At 37.5% G+C, this 15669-nt stretch overlaps 1 protein-coding gene across 4 annotated transcripts in view; it reads left to right on the top strand.

Moving 5' to 3' along the window:
- The window catches only part of TDRD5 (tudor domain containing 5), a 99569-nt gene that overhangs the window by 63778 nt on the left and 20122 nt on the right, over positions 1 to 15669 (top strand). For 2 of the 4 annotated variants that reach the window (XM_053909209.1, XM_053909210.1), the window contains exons 10-14: positions 2930 to 3142; positions 3675 to 3741; positions 7922 to 8122; positions 8881 to 9039; positions 11804 to 11965. In XM_053909209.1, the coding sequence (XP_053765184.1) occupies positions 2930 to 3142; positions 3675 to 3741; positions 7922 to 8122; positions 8881 to 9039; positions 11804 to 11965 (802 nt within the window). The remainder of the gene's footprint in view (positions 1 to 2929; positions 3143 to 3674; positions 3742 to 7921; positions 8123 to 8880; positions 9040 to 11803; positions 11966 to 15669) is intronic. The other 2 variants (XM_019426497.2, XM_053909211.1) reach the window with 2 other exon arrangements.

Below are 15669 nucleotides of genomic sequence, written 5' to 3'. Positions count from 1 at the left end.
GGTTTATGAAGGACATTCTTACGTGACATTGGCCTCTTTTTTTTCTTCTTCTTTGTCTTTTATTTAATGTGAGTGCATGGCGGTGACAAGTGACTGCTAGTAAAGTTTGGTGACACTGCCTTGATTTGGCTAAGGCACCTTGCTTTTACACCTTCATTACAAATGTTAATGCAGTGAAAAGGGCAAATAACTATTTTCATAGTAACACTAAAATATTAAATTAGTCTTGACCTTATGGACTTGTTAAAAGGGCATCACAGTCCTGGGGGTTTGTGAACTGCACTTGGAGAACGACTACTCTAGTTAATCTCTTTTATCTGCCGAAATATCATGTCCTTTCTTAGTAAAACACCCTGTAAAATGTGTACATTTGCAGTCACTTTAGATTTATTCATGAACAACAGTGTCTTATTTTTACATTGATGTCGTATATAAGAATAATGTATTTATTTATCCAAGAGCATTCCATCTTTTAATCTAATTTTACTGCATTATAAACTCCTCTCACCCAAGAACACCTGGTATAATGTAAGTCACATAATAAACACTTAGTAAAAATATTATATATTCCATTCCAGTATGCCTGTAAGATTTAGCACATGTTTTAAAGCACACGTACTGGCTCTATGGCCTTGAAGTTACTTTTAACTCTGGGCCTAGTCTCCTTATCTCCAAAGTAGGGATAGTACTCCTACCTGCCTCACAGAGTTGGGAAGATTCAAGCACTTAGAATGGAGTCTAGCTCACCTGTTTGCTGCTATTGTTACTAATACCACATCTGCTGTGTGCTTGGGATTTGGGCATGAGCAGTATGAGGAGAAGACAGACATGGTCTTTGCCTTTGTGAACACCACGATTATCTGGGGATACAGAGAGCGGATAAGTGGGGTACTGCATGAGGCAGTAATTCTGCCTGTTGAAGGTGGAAAAAAGCTTCACAAAAGGAGATATTTGAGCTAGGCTTAAAAAACAAGTAAGAATTTGCCAGTCAAAAAGATGTGAGTGGGTATGTGTGGATCCAATCGCTGGCACCAAGGCCACTGTTGACAACAGAGTAGCGTGGTGTTCTGGGAGCAAGAAATAGGGAAGTGAAGCACCGCTGCATGAGGTTGGGTGACAGTGACTGAATGTGAAACTGGAATACTGGGGAAGAGCTGGAGTATGAACACCATGGGCGGGAATTCTGACTTATTCTGTAGACAGTGTGGAGCCTCTGAAGGTTTAAGAAGGTAGGGGCATCAACAGGTTTGTATTTTAGCAAGATAACTCTCGTTGCAGTGTGGAAGATGGGGTGAGTGAACAGGAGAGCATCCATTAGTATGCTAGTCTTGGTAAGAGAGTGAGAGTTGAAAGAAACTGGAAAAAATTTGGGGAAGTAGTTGTCAGGTCTTGGTGACAAGAATGGGGTTGAGAAGGATGAGGGAGAAAAGGAGAATATGAAACCTGTGTTGACTTTAGAGATTGAGTAGGTTTTAGCCGGGGCTAGAAGTTTGTACCTGGTGCGTCTAAGGTGACCATGGAGTAGTGAATTGACAATGTTGAGTGGACAGTAATAGTTAGGATTAGGTTTAGCCACTGTTACAGAGACATAACTTAGCCTAAGACATAGTAGCTTAAAAAAGATAAAAATTTATTTCTTCTTCCCATAGTAGTCCATATGTAAGCAGTAAAGGTGGATAAGGTAGCTCCCTGGTGTTAGGGACACAAGTGTTTTCTGTCTTGTTGTCCCAGACAGTGTGTTGCCCATCTACATGGTCCAGCATGTAGCTCGCCATCACATCCATGAGATCCTCATTTCAGCCAGTGGGAAGGAGAATGAGAAGAAGCTGGGTGGTTGGAGATGTGCCCTTTTCTTTGAAAGACATGAGCTAGAATTTCTATACTTTTACTTTTTTTAATTGTGGTAAAGTACACATAAAATTTACCATCCTAATCATGCACGCTTTTTCTCACATCTCATTGCTCAGGACTTAGTATTCACATCTAGATGCTAAGGAGTCTGGGAAGTCTGAATGGCTATATACTCAGTTAAAATTTGGGATTCTATTAGGAGAATGAAAATTGGGGAACAACTAGGATCTTCTCTGTATAGCTGGAAATAAAGTTTTAAAGTTCCCAAGTGATTCAGAGTTTAAAGGTCAAGATGGAGAATCATCGTTTATTTGTAGTGGTATAAAGATATGAAAATGGATGAGATGGTGTACAGAAAGAATAGTAATAGTTAATGGGTACTTAACTGTATTTGGACTCTGTGCTTAGCATTCATCTATTTTTGCTAAGGTTTTATTGTCCTCTCCATGCTCAAAAAGTAAACTGAAGCACAGAAAGATAAAGTCACACAGCTAGTAAATGATGGAGTCACGATTTGAGCTCATGTGACTGGGTTCAAAGCCTGAGCTCTTATTATTTTATACTTCCTAAATGTAAGATCCCAGAGAACCTGAACTTTAAAGGCAATTAGAGAGCCAATATAAGAATAATTATTGACAGAGAAGAAGTAGGAGAAAATAGTGTCTTGGAAACTAAGTAGGATAGAGTTTGAAAGAGGATAGGATCAGGGTTATGCTGCAGAGAAAGAAGTATATCGAAAGCTGGCGAGACAGGCTATTGGATTTGGGAATTAAGGGGCCATTGGTGTCTTTAAAATGTCTATTTTAGGAAGTGCTGAGGAATAAAGTTGGATTGCATTTTGTTCAGAGAATATGAGATAAAATGAGTGTATAACTTTCCATGTGAAGAAGTTTATTGATGAAGAGAAGGGATTTGGAAAAGAAAGAGGAAAATAAAATTAGTTGGTATTAATAAGCATTAACCAATCAGAAAAAGGAGGATTTTTTTTCCTTGCTTTTTGCCAAGACTTTCTTGGTCTTGATGCATCAAATGATATTTTCTCCCTCTTTGAAATTCCCTGTTTTATGGAATTCTACAGGCGCTGCTATTCCAATCAGCTGGTTTCTGATCGATATGCCATGCCGGAGTATTTTATCCAGCCGGGACATCTCTGTTGTGTCAGGATTTCTGAGGATAAGTGGTGGTATCGGGTCATTATCCATCAAGTCCTCGGGAAACAGGAAGTTGAAGTATTCTACCCAGACTTTGGAAATATTGGAACTGTTCAGAAGTCCTCCCTAAGGTTTCTCAAGTGAGTTAACAAATCTGGTTAAATTATTACCAAGTTTTGAATCATAATGCTCCTAATGCTAAAGCTGCATGGGGTTAAGATTGCTCTTTTCTCTTGCCTTCCTTTCTTCCATCCCTTTTTTTTTTTTTTTTATAGTGCAAATGAACTTGGCATATGGTCCCTTAGTTTCACGTTGGGATTATAATCTCTTAGGTCTTCTTTCACATGACTGAATCTGAATGGACCATGAGACTCTAAAAAACAATCTCTTATTAAGAAAATGATTCTTGGGGTGATGCTAAGAATTGCATTTATATAGCATGAAGGTTGGTCTGTTCCTACCTATGTTTTAATTGCATGGGTTTCAAGGACTATGATGTTTAAAATTTTTATTACTTAGAATGCTTTAAAGTGTAAGGCATTAATTTAAAGATGCATGAGTAAAATAGTCTGAAGTGCTGTAAACAGCTAAAATCAAGAGTGGATTAGAGATTCCATAAAATGCAGTTTTAAAACATGATGGAATATTGGGGTTTGTGATCATCTCTTGCAGGTGCTGCTACACAAAGCTCCCGGCTCAGGCCATTCCTTGTTCCTTGGCTTGGGTGAGACCAGTACAGGTATGCTTGTTCCCATTTAATCAGCAAACATTTGGTGCTGAGAACAGTCTGAGGATCTCAGGATACAAAAACAAAACCTGGAATGGGCCCTAAAAGAAATCGTTGTAGATAGTCTGGAAGATGGACATGGAGCCAGAAGTCAGTCCTGTGCTGTGTCACATTCGCTGTAGGGATATTTAATAGTGTGTGCCAGGGTTGCCTGGGTGGCTCAGTTGGTTAAGTGTCCAGCTTCGGCTTAGGTCATGATCTAGCAGTTTGTGAGTTTGAGCCTCACGTTGGGCTCAGCTCGGATCCTGGAGCCTGCTTCAGATTCTGTCTCCTCCTCTGTCTGCCCCTCCCATGCTCATGCTCTGTCTTTGTCTCTCGATAATAAATAAACGTTTAAAAAAAAAAAAAAACAAAACATGTGCCAGATGTGCAAAGAGAGGACTGTGCTTACATCTCTGTTGAGGCTGGTCAGGGATGACCCTGTGGTAGAGTGGAACTTTGAAGGAAGAGTAGGACTATAACTGGACACAAAAGGAAGAACATTCCAGACAAAGGGAAAAGTAACATAAAACATCTCGAATTTGAGAAATGTTAAGTGGCTCTGCCTCTGTGGCAGCACGTGAGCTGGAGTTGATGGATGGCAAGCTATGCCAGAGAAATAGGGCCCTGTGGTGGGGATCCGTATCCATGTTCAGGAGTCTACGCGTTGTCCTGTAGATGTGGGGGAGCAACTGAAGGGCATACCTCAGGAACTGCCGTACTCAGTTATGTGGGGTTTTTTTTGAAGAATTCTCTAGTAATGTAGTTGCGCGAGATGAGTGGGATGAAGCAGGAGGCGTCTTCATCCACAGAGATACATTTGTTTATGTAATTAAGATTATCGTGCACCTGACTTTGTGTTTTTCCCTCAGAACTCTTAAATATATGTGGCATACACACTTATTACACCACATTTGTTTACCTTATCATTTGCTTACATGTACATGCATTATTCCTTAAAAATTTTTTTTTTATCTGGAAAGCGCAGTAAAAGGAAAGAAAAAGAAGAAAACATGACCTGTTATTCTACCATTCAGACACATTCAGTTTAGAAATTTGATGTGTGTTCCTTTCAATTTAGTTTATTGGATATTGGGGGGGTCAGGGTTTTTGTAGGGTTTCCAGGGTTACATAAAATAGTAATCATATTCTTCACTCAGCATTATTATAGCATAAATTTATGTGTTGCCATAGTTCTCAATTTTCATAGATTCACAGTAATCTGTTAGGTAAGTGTCTATCATAGGTTAACTGTCCCTTTATTGTTAGACATTCAGTCTGTTTTAATGTTATTGTGAATAATGTATGCAGTTATGACTTTTGTGCAAGTCAGTATTCAGGATTGTTTTCTAGGGTGCGTGTTAGCCTTGACCAGGCTTCTCTTTACTACTACCATCAGGAAACTCAGGGCTAAATTTGTGACCCACTTGTAGGTAGTGGTCATTATTCTCATATTATTCAGATGGCTTCCATTTTTGTTTCTCTTTTTGTTTTCTTACTTCCTTCTTGAAATTCTTCTGACCTTAGGGCTTTTGCCGATTCTGATCATTGGAATAGCTTGTTCAAAGAACTCTCATGGGTGGTTCCTTTTTGTCATTCAGATTTAAGCTCAGATGTTATTTCCCCAAGAAGGACTTCCTTGACCATGGTGCCAATTGAAAGTACACATTTCCACTTCGTTCATTGTCACTTTATCTTTATAATACTGTCGGGTATGATCTTAATTATTTGTTCACATACACAGGGTAAGCTCCTGAGATGAGGGGCATTGTCTCTTTACCACTGTACCTCTGATGCTTAGATGAATGGTTGTTTTATGGTAGGTGCTTAATAAATGTTTATAACTAAGTGAATGACTCTCACTGTATTTCTGCATCTTTTTCCTGGTTTCAAAAATAGTAAATGCATTTGGTAATGGCAGAGTAGCAATAGAGTAGCATGGTGGGATGACTATTCCCATAGACAAAATCCAAAGCAGGCAGAGAAGCAGAAATCTATCCTTGGAGGTCAAGCTGCAGTAGGTAAGATCAGGAAATTTTCAGCTTCTATCCTGGGGTCACTCCCCAGTCCATAGCCTTGCTGGCTTGAAGAGTTAGAAGACATCATTTGGGACTGGCTGAAGCTGAGAGTTAAGGGAGAAATGCTTGAAGGGAGGGAGCCACAGAATGGGTGTTCCAAAATCAGTGCATGCAATCTGCCCAAATCCTTAGTTGATTACTAAACTCTGCTGGTGCTAGGAGAACCTAGTGGCCCTGGTGAAAAATCACTGGCTTACCTATTCTTTCTTTTTCTCACCCTGCATGCATCATTTGGAAGTTTTCAAATAATTCCATTAAGTAACACACTATATTATTTTAGGGATCCCTCTAGGACATAAACACATCTGTATGTAAAGATGCAAGAACATTAGAACACTTTCTTCTTTAACCTCCTCTGCTGATCTGTTTTTGTTGTATAATTATTGTTATTGTTTTTAACCCCTCAACAAATTGACCACATAAAATAATGTGCATTTAGATTTAGTCATGTATTTCTCAGTTTCTTGGCTCTTTGTTCTCACCACTCAAACCCTACGGGAACACTTTGCTTGTATTTAAACTGTATCCTTTAAGATTTCATTTTGTGAGGGTTTGCTGATGGCAAACTTAGTTATGTTTACCTGGAAACATAACTTTGCACTTAATTTTGGAAGATACATTCACTAGGTGTAGAATTTTAGGTTGGCAGGTAATACATTTAGTGAACTGAAGATCTCATCACAGTGGCTTCTGGTCTCCCTTACCTTATTGGAGAGGTCAGTAGTCGGTCTGACGGATGTTCCTTTGAAGGCAGTGTCCTTTTTGTCTGTAGCTCTTTGTAACATTTCCTGTTGGTTGCTTGTAGCTTCAGTGTTAGTATCTTTATGTGTGAATTTATTCTTATTTATCCTACTTTGTGGTTCATTGAATTCCATTTTATCCGTGCTTTGTTACTTTTTATTAAATCTGGCAAATTCCCAGCCATTATCTCTTCAGTTATTTATTGTCTTTCCCATTATTCATATTTATATTCCATCTGTCTCTGTTTTTACGTCTGTTTTTCCAGGACCACAATTGAACGTATGTTAAACTTTCTCAATTTATCTTCTGTATTTTTTAACCTCTCTTCTGTATTTTACATATTTCTGTCTTTCCATGTTGCATTCTGGGTATTTTTTTCCCAAATTATCTTCCACTTTACTGATTTACTCTTTAATTCTACCAAATCTGCTACTGAATCAACCTATTGGGTTTTAAGTTTTGGTTATTGTGTTGTTACTTTCTAAAAGTTCTCTTTGACCTGTAATTTTGCTAGATAAATTTTTATAGATTGCTGATACTTGCAAAAGCTTTCAAATCTTTTTTGTTTTTGCTTGAAGTGTAGTAAGTCTGGTTGTTTATAATTGTCTGGGAAATCAAATATCTAAAGTTTTTGAAGGTTTATGTTGTTCCTCCTTGTTCTTGTGATTTGTTGTTTCTTTGTGTGCCTTTTATCTTTGCCTGCATACTTTTCATTGTCTTTGAAAAAATTATTTGTAAGAATGTTTGAATAATATGGGCTGAGACTGCCTACCTCTAGAGAGATCTGCATTGTTCCTACCAGGTGCCTAGGAATACTACCAGTCTGGAATCACCTTAATTTAGATGAACAACTTGAGGATTTGTGTACTGTCCAGGTGATGTGAAAATTGAACTGCAAATCCATGTGAAGGCTAGTTTATTTCTTTTCCTTTTTAAGGTAAAATAGTTCCCACTTTCCCTTTAATTTTGTCCTGATAATAATGTTACTCTTGATAGTTCTTGGATACTTTTGGACATATTTTAAAAATACTTTAGAAATTTCAGTTGTTTCTGTAGGAGAGTTAGTCCAGTAATTTAACCATTTCTGAAAACGGAAGTTTTTCACCACATAAATGATAAAAGATTTTCTACAGTCACATTTTTCATAATTTTTCCTTTTTTCTTACTTTTCTCATTCCCAATCATAATTATCCTGAAGTGTGTTATTCTAGTACTGTTACGGTTTTGTTTTTCGACTAAAATCCCTAGTTCATTAGGAATTTATTTTTGTATATGGTTACTATAATTCATGTTTGAATTTATCATCTAAATCTCATGTCTTGATTCTATTTCAGGAACACTGGACGTCCAGAGCTATTTTGCAGTTCCAGAAGTTGTGTGGTTTGAAGCCATTAGTGGGGGTAGTGGATGAATATGTAGATGGAATCCTTAACATTTTTCTCTGTGATACATCCTCAAATGAAGACATCTACTTCCATCATGTCTTGAGAACAGAGGGCCATGCTATTGTATGCCGAGAAAATGTCCCTTCTAAGGTGGATCAGTCGGGATGTATTGTGTAATAGATTTTATTTAATCTCAGCCCTTGAAGGTGTAAGAGAATTTAATGCAGGAGGTTATTTGATACACTCTTTAATCTTGGAGACATTTGTAAGATTCCTGCCCTCTTAATGCAGAGCCCTGTCTTAATTTTCAGATAACCACAAAAAATACATTTGGCTTATTGTTCTTTAGAATGTGAGTGCTTGTATTTTAAATAATTGATTTGAGGATTCGATCTTACCTCAGACTATTTTCTTTTTTTTTTTAATTAAAAAAACATTTTTTTTTTTTTTTAACATTTATTTATTTTTGAGACAGAGAGAGACAGAGCATGAGCAGGGGAGGGTCAGAGAGAGAGGGAGACACAGAATCCGAAACAGGCTCCAGGCTCTGAGCTGTCAGCCCAGAGCCCGATGCGGGGCTCGAACTCACGGACCGCGAGATCATGACCTGAGCCAAAGTCGGACACCCAACCGACTGAGCCACCCAGGCACCCCACCTCAGACTATTTTCTTGGAGGTCATCTTAGAGAAGACAGCAGTCTCTTATTTTGCAAATATTGATAGTGATGTCTGTATCACTGTTAATATTGATGTTAATTTTTGTGACTAGGAAAAATTGTGACTATGGAAAATTTTTTAACTGTTAAGTTTTTGAAGATAGTACATTTCCACAACACTTGAAAATTATGAAGTGCTAACTTTTTGATTGTTTTCTCTAATTAACCTCTTCCTTCTTTTTTTAATCCTAGGGTTTCAGAGAACTCAACCCTTTAGCTTTATATACTAAGTCTGGTGCAGGACCAGAGGACGTGGTCCTGACAGAACTGGGTTATCCTTCCCAGCAACGCTATTTTAACGAAGACCGAGAGATAAGTCCACAATCAAAGGAGAGTGAGTTATATACCCTGGTAAGAGTTTTTTTGCAAATATTATTATAATTGTTTTTATTATTATTAACATTTAATGAGTACCTGCTATATGCCAGCCCCTATAAAAAGCACTTTTCAGCATAACGTATTATTTAATTCTTATAAAATCCCTGTGATAAAGTTACCATAATTGTTCTTATTTTAAAATTTATTTTTGGGGACGCCTCGGTGGCTCAGTCAGTTAAGCATCCGACTTCGGCTCAGGTCATATTCTTGAGGTTTGTGGGTTCCAGCCCTATGTTGGGCTCCGTGCTGACATCTCAGAGCCTTGGAGCCTACTTTAGATTCTGTGTCTCATTATCTCTCTGTCCCTCTCCCACTTGCGCTCTGTCTCAAAAATAAAATAATAAAAATAAAATTTATTTTTTTAATATTTATTTATTTGGGGGGTGGGCAGAGAAAGAGGGAGAGAGAGAATCCCGAGCAGGCTTCACGACACGGGGCTCAATCTCACAACCGTGAGATCACAACCGTCCGAAATCAAGAGTCGGACACTTAACTGACTGAGTCACCCAGGCGCCCAATCCTTATTTTATAGATGAGGATCTGAGGCTTTCCAAACCTAGCAAAGTTTGGAAACTTTATGCAATGATCTTAACAGTACCTTGTCTCTCATTATTTGGTTTGAACCTTTGCTTCAGGAACGCCTGGGTGGTTCAGTTGGTTGAACGTCTCTTGATTTGAGTGACTCTTGATTTCACCTCAGGTCATGATCTCCTGGTTCGTGAGTTCGAGCCCAGTGTTGGGCTCTGTGCTGATGGTGTAGAGCCTGCTTGGGATTCTCTTTCTCTCTCCTTCTCATTCTTCTCCTCCCCTGCTCTTTCTTTCTCTCTCTCTCTCTTTCTCTGTCTCCTCTTTCCTTCTCTCTCCCTCCCTCCCTCCCTCCCTCCCTCCCTCTCTCTCTCACTCTCTCAAAATAAATAAATACACTTAAAACCCAGAAGTCTTTGCTTCAGTCATGCTTTCTTCTGTATTATTTCTTGCATATGCTAAATCCCATGGCTGCCTTGGTGCATTTATGAGTTTATCTATACTCATCCAAATGCTGTTCTTCCCTCTGTGCACTTCAGACTCTTCATACTTTATTTCTTTCTCTGTAAACCTTGGTGACTCCCACCCACAATAATAACAATATTAGTATCATTACTACTACTATTGTAATTATGTTTATTCCAGCCAACAAATTAAATAAAATTAAAAAAAATTAGCAACAGCAACCTTTATTGAACTTGTACTACATGGGAGAGGCTGTTTGAAGCACTCACATGTACTGGTTAAGTTAGTCTTCACGATCACTTTTACCAGCTTGGTATTTTAGTATCTCTGTTTTAGATATAAGTAAAGTGAAGCACATAGTAAGAACTTAAATGATTTTTGAACAAATCATTATGTCCTCTGAGTCTTCTATTCCTCATGACAACAACAAGTATTGGGCTGCGAATACAGGGTGTGTTCAATTTGAGAGCCAAACATGTTTTGAGTACAGCAAGCCTTTTTACTCTCTTTGAAGAAAATAAGAAAAGGGTCTTTTGCTTAAATAGGATTTATATATTTGACTTGTAAAATCAAATTGTGGATATGATCTTAATATTTTTAGTAGACATTTACAAAGTATTTGATAAAAAGGGAAGGCCAGTTTGAGCACTGGGAGATTAACCTGTTCTGGAAAATATGTATGAGTGTTTATTGCTGCATGTTTGAAACAGTAAAAGAGTTTTAGATTTCTAGTTTATGTTAAAATTTTAGGCTTGTTTGGCCCATAACACTTTCTGAAGCCTGAATTTTCTTAATATTTATTACTTGATTAGAACAATTATATTTCCTGATTCTTAAATAGTGGCTTGAATACAACCTTTATAATTTTAGAATATCCTGTCATTATTGTATTGATCATAGTTCAGTCCCGAAAATGAAATAAGGCCATCTTTTCTGCAAAAGAGATAAGACTTAAAATTCTCGTATCCCACCCCCGCCTATATTTTAACATTTTAAGACCCTCCCCCACCCCCGAAACCCAGCCCCTGGCCCACCCGCCATATACCTGTTTCCTTATAATTCCTACTCTTCTTTTAAGCATCCTGACAGTTTGTGTTACCTCTTTCATTGCATCTTCTCAGGCATCTTCCTCCCCAGCAATATTTTGGTCATATCTCTGTGATGGTTCTACACTGAAGGTTGTATGTTGACTATCTGATTGTGTGTCTTCCTGCTATATTTTGAGTTCCTTAAGAGCTGGTACATGCTGCACTCATCTCTGTATCCACAGAGCTACCTTGTGTACATTTCATAATGTGTGCTCAACAAATGCTTGTTGGCTTGGACAGTTTAGCAGGATAGGAAGATACAGGGTCATGGATAAAGTTGGAAAATAATGTAGCATTTGTGTGACCCATAGTGAAAAATTCCTCCTAGAATGTATGGGCATACAGATTTTAGAAACAGCATTAGTGTAGAAAATAATTTCTTTAAAATAATTTTTTTTTACCATTTATTTTTGAGAGACAGCATGAGTGGGGGATGGGCAGAGTGGGGAGGGGCTGAGAGGGGCACAGAATTCGACGCAGGCTCCAGGCTCTGAGCTGTCAACACAGAGCCTGACATGGGGCTTGAACCCACAAACCATGAGATCATGACCTGAGCTGAAGTCGGACGCTTAACTGACTGAGCCACCCAGGTGCCTCTGTAGAAAATAATTTCTAAAATAATTATTTTAGAAAATAATTCCTTCTTTCATATTTACAAGCAGGATATTAATGATGAAAAGGCTTTCAATCACCTTAAATCTGAGTTAAAGGAGCCATTAAAGGATTCTGAATTCAGTTCTTTGAAAACCCAAGATAAGAGCTGTGGAGAAGATCCCAAGTGGTCCTTCCCGGAGCTGAAGGATCTGAAGGAAGAAAATGAGGTAGGAGAAGGAAGGAGTTTTTTGAAAATGTGATTAATATAATTAATTCACAAGTGAAGGGGATTGGAATAAAATAGCTCTTTACATTCTGCTTTCAGTGCCATCAGAGCACCTTTCACAGATGAATTACGTTTTCTCTACAACTGTCACCAACACCAAAGTTGAAGCAACATAGTCTTGATCACAAAAAAGGAAAGGCATTATCTGGCTTTGATGTGTTAGTTTCTATCTTGTTGCTTCGGATGGTCTTCAAGAATTGTGTAGTGATTAGAAACTAGTATTGAGAAACAATATTGGGAAAACCCAAGAGGAAAAGTGTTGACAGCATTATTGGAGGATGTATTGTATTTTGATTTTCCTATGTTTTAAAATGTTTATTTTCAGAGGCAGAGAGAGAGAGAGAACGTGTGTACTAGAGAGAGCGAAGGAGAGGCAGAGAGAAAGGGGGTGAGAGAACCCCAAGCAGGTTCCATGCTGTCAGCACAGACCCTGATGCAGGTCCAATCCCACAAATCATGAGATCATGACCTTATTTGAAATCAAGGGTTGGATGCTCAACCAATTGAGACACCCAGGCACCCCTTATTTTTATTTTAATCAAATGTTTATGTACACCTACCTTAGAGTGACCTATAATCCCTTCCTCTACATTTTGTATTTCACAGAGCAACCATTTCATCTCTTTTAGCTGCTGCTTTTGGAATTTACTTCTATTTCTTTCATTAAATAACATGCTTATGTTGTTATTTACTGAATTTTCTGTGTTATGTCCCTCTATGAATGATGAGGGTTTACTTCTCTTTAATCCCTTCACCTCACCACATACACACACACACACACACACACACATATCCTTTCTGCCCCCTCCCCCTCCATCTTACTAATGTTGTTAAACTTTTTTTTTTTAATGTTTATTTATTTTTGAGAGAGAGAGTGTGAGTGGGGGAGGAGCAGAGAGAGAGGGAGACACAGAATCCGAAGCAGGCTCCAGGCTCTGAGCTGTCAGCACAGAGCCTGTCGTGGGGCCAGGCTCGAACTCACGAACCGCAAGATCATGACCTGAGCTGAAGTCGGACACTTAACGACTGAGCCACCCAGGCGCCCCTTACTAATCTTGTTATATACCACGCTTTCCATTAGATCAATATTTACATTATTATGACTGTGAATGCTATTGACAGTCAAGTAGTATGCTGTAGCAACTTTTCCTTTCCAGAATGACTTTTTATTTTCTCTAGTGTTAGGATTTCTTTCTTTTTAAATCAACGTAGAGTAAAATTGACTTTCTTCTGGTGTATTGTCCTATAAACTTTAATATATGTATCATTTTGTGTAACTGTCATTATAATCAGGATACAAGATGGTTCAATCACCGGACAAACCTCCCTGGTGCTATCCCTTTATAATCAGTCTTCCCACATCCTCACCTCTTAGCAACCGTTGATTTGTTTTCCGTCACTATGTGAGTTTTCCATTTCTAAGGTGTCATGTAAGTGGAATCATAGACTATGTAACTTTTTGAGACTGGTGTCTTCAGTTTAGCATGGTACCTTTGGGATTTATCCAAATTGTTACATATATCAATAGTTTGTTCCTTTTGATGGATGAGTAGTAGTTTATTGAATGGATATACCATAATTTGTGTATCCTCACTCATTGAAAAATATTTGGGTTGTTTCAGTTTTGAGTAATTATGAATAGAGCCTCTATAAATATTTGTGTACAGATTTCTTTATAAACGTAATCAGGAGTAATATAAGTGTATGCCAAACTGTTCTTATCTGGGGAGCACTAGATATTATTAATAATTTTTATTTTTAGCTATTCAAATATGTAGTAGCATCACAGTGTGAATTTGCATTTCCCTAATGACTTGTTGAACATCCTTCCATGTGCTTACTTGCCATCTATAATACATAGTTCTTGGTGAAATGTCCAAGTGTTTTGCCCATTTTTTGGTTGGGTCATTTTTTTTCTTTAAATATTCTGAATACAAGTGCTTTGTCAGATACGTGATTTTCAAATATATTCTACTTGTAGCATATCATATATTGTCTTAATAGTGTCTTTTATATGGCAAAAGTTTTTAATTTTGAGAAATTCCAGTTTATCAGTATTTTTCTTCTATGTACAGTGTTTTCTGTATCAAGACATCTTGAGATAATTTTAGTGTAAGGTATGAGTATTGGGTCAATATTAATTTTGTTATGTATGGATGTCCAGTTGTTTTAGTATCATTTGAAAAGACAGTGCTTTCTCCATTGATGAATACCCTTTGTAGACTTGGCAAAAATCAGTTGTCTACATTTGTGTGTCTATTTCTGGACTCTGTGTTCTGCTCCATTGATCTACCTGTCTCTTCAATAATACCACACACTGTCTTGATTACTGTAGCTTTATAATACCTCTTAAAGTCAGGTAGTAGGATTCCTCCTCCTTTATTCTTTTTCAAACTTGTTTTTATTTATTTATTATTTATTATTATTTTTATTTTTTTAATGTTTGTTTATGTTAGAGAGACACAGAGAGCAGGCAGGGGAGGGGCAGAGAGAGAGGGAGACACAGAATCTGAAGCAGCATCCAGGCTCTGAGCTGTCAGCACAGAGCCTGAAAGGGGCTTGAACCCACAAACCATGAGATTGTGACCTGAGCTGAAGTCGGCCACTTAACCGACTGAGCCACCCAGGTGTCCCTCAAACTTGTTTTTAATATTCACCTTCCTTTTACTTTTCATGTAAATTTTAGAATCAGTTTATATCTGAGATTTTGATTGGAATTACGTTAGATCTATAGATAAGTTTAAGGAGAATTAACATCTTTAATCTGTGAACACAACATATTTCTCTCTGTAGGTTTTCTTTTATACCTTTGTCAGGGTGTTACAATTTCAGTATACAAGACATGTTTTATTAGCTTTATACCTAAATATTTCACTTGTTTTGGGAGCAATTGTGATACCTTTTTGTTTCCATATTTTCATTGCTAATAAATACAAGTTGAGTTTTGTATTTTGACCTTAATCCTATGAATTAGCTAAACTAGGAGGTGCTTTATGGATTTCCTTTGAGATTTTCTACAAAGATGATAATGTCTGAATTGGGACAATTTTATTTCTTCTTTTCCAATCTGTATGTCTTTATCTTTCTTCCTGTCTTATTAATAATTATACTGGCTAGGATTTTGAATATGATGTTGAACAAGAGTTGTGGGAGAGGACATCTTGTTGTCCTGCTGAATGGTTTTATCATGAATACATGGGTGTGAATTTTGTTAAATGGTTTTTCTGTACGTATTGATGTGATCATGTTGTTTTCTCCTTTTGATCAAATATTGCAGAAGACTGGAATTCTTGGGATAAATCCGACTTGATCATGGTGTATTATTCTATTTATATTGCTTGATTCCATTTGCTAATATTTAGTGTTTTATGTCTGTTTTCATGAAAGATACTGGTCTGTAGTTTTCTTGTACAGTCTGCCTGGTTTGTTTTTTTTTTATGTTTTTTTCAACATATGAAGTTTATTGTCAAATTGGTTTCCATATAACACCCAGTGCTCATCCCAAAAGGTGCCCTCCTCAATACCCATCACCCACCCTCCCCTCCCTTTGCCTGGTTTTAGTACCTGAGTACTGCTGGCTTCATAAAATAGATTTGGAAGTGTTCTTTTTCTTTTCTATTTTCTGGAAAAGATTATATAAAATTA

The sequence above is a fragment of the Panthera pardus genome, unplaced genomic scaffold, assembly GCF_024362965.1.
Source record: "Panthera pardus isolate Hobbes unplaced genomic scaffold, ASM2436296v1 HiC_scaffold_21, whole genome shotgun sequence".
In the NCBI taxonomy this organism is placed as follows: domain Eukaryota; kingdom Metazoa; phylum Chordata; class Mammalia; order Carnivora; family Felidae; genus Panthera; species Panthera pardus.
This window is presented reverse-complemented; position numbering and strand designations above follow the sequence as displayed.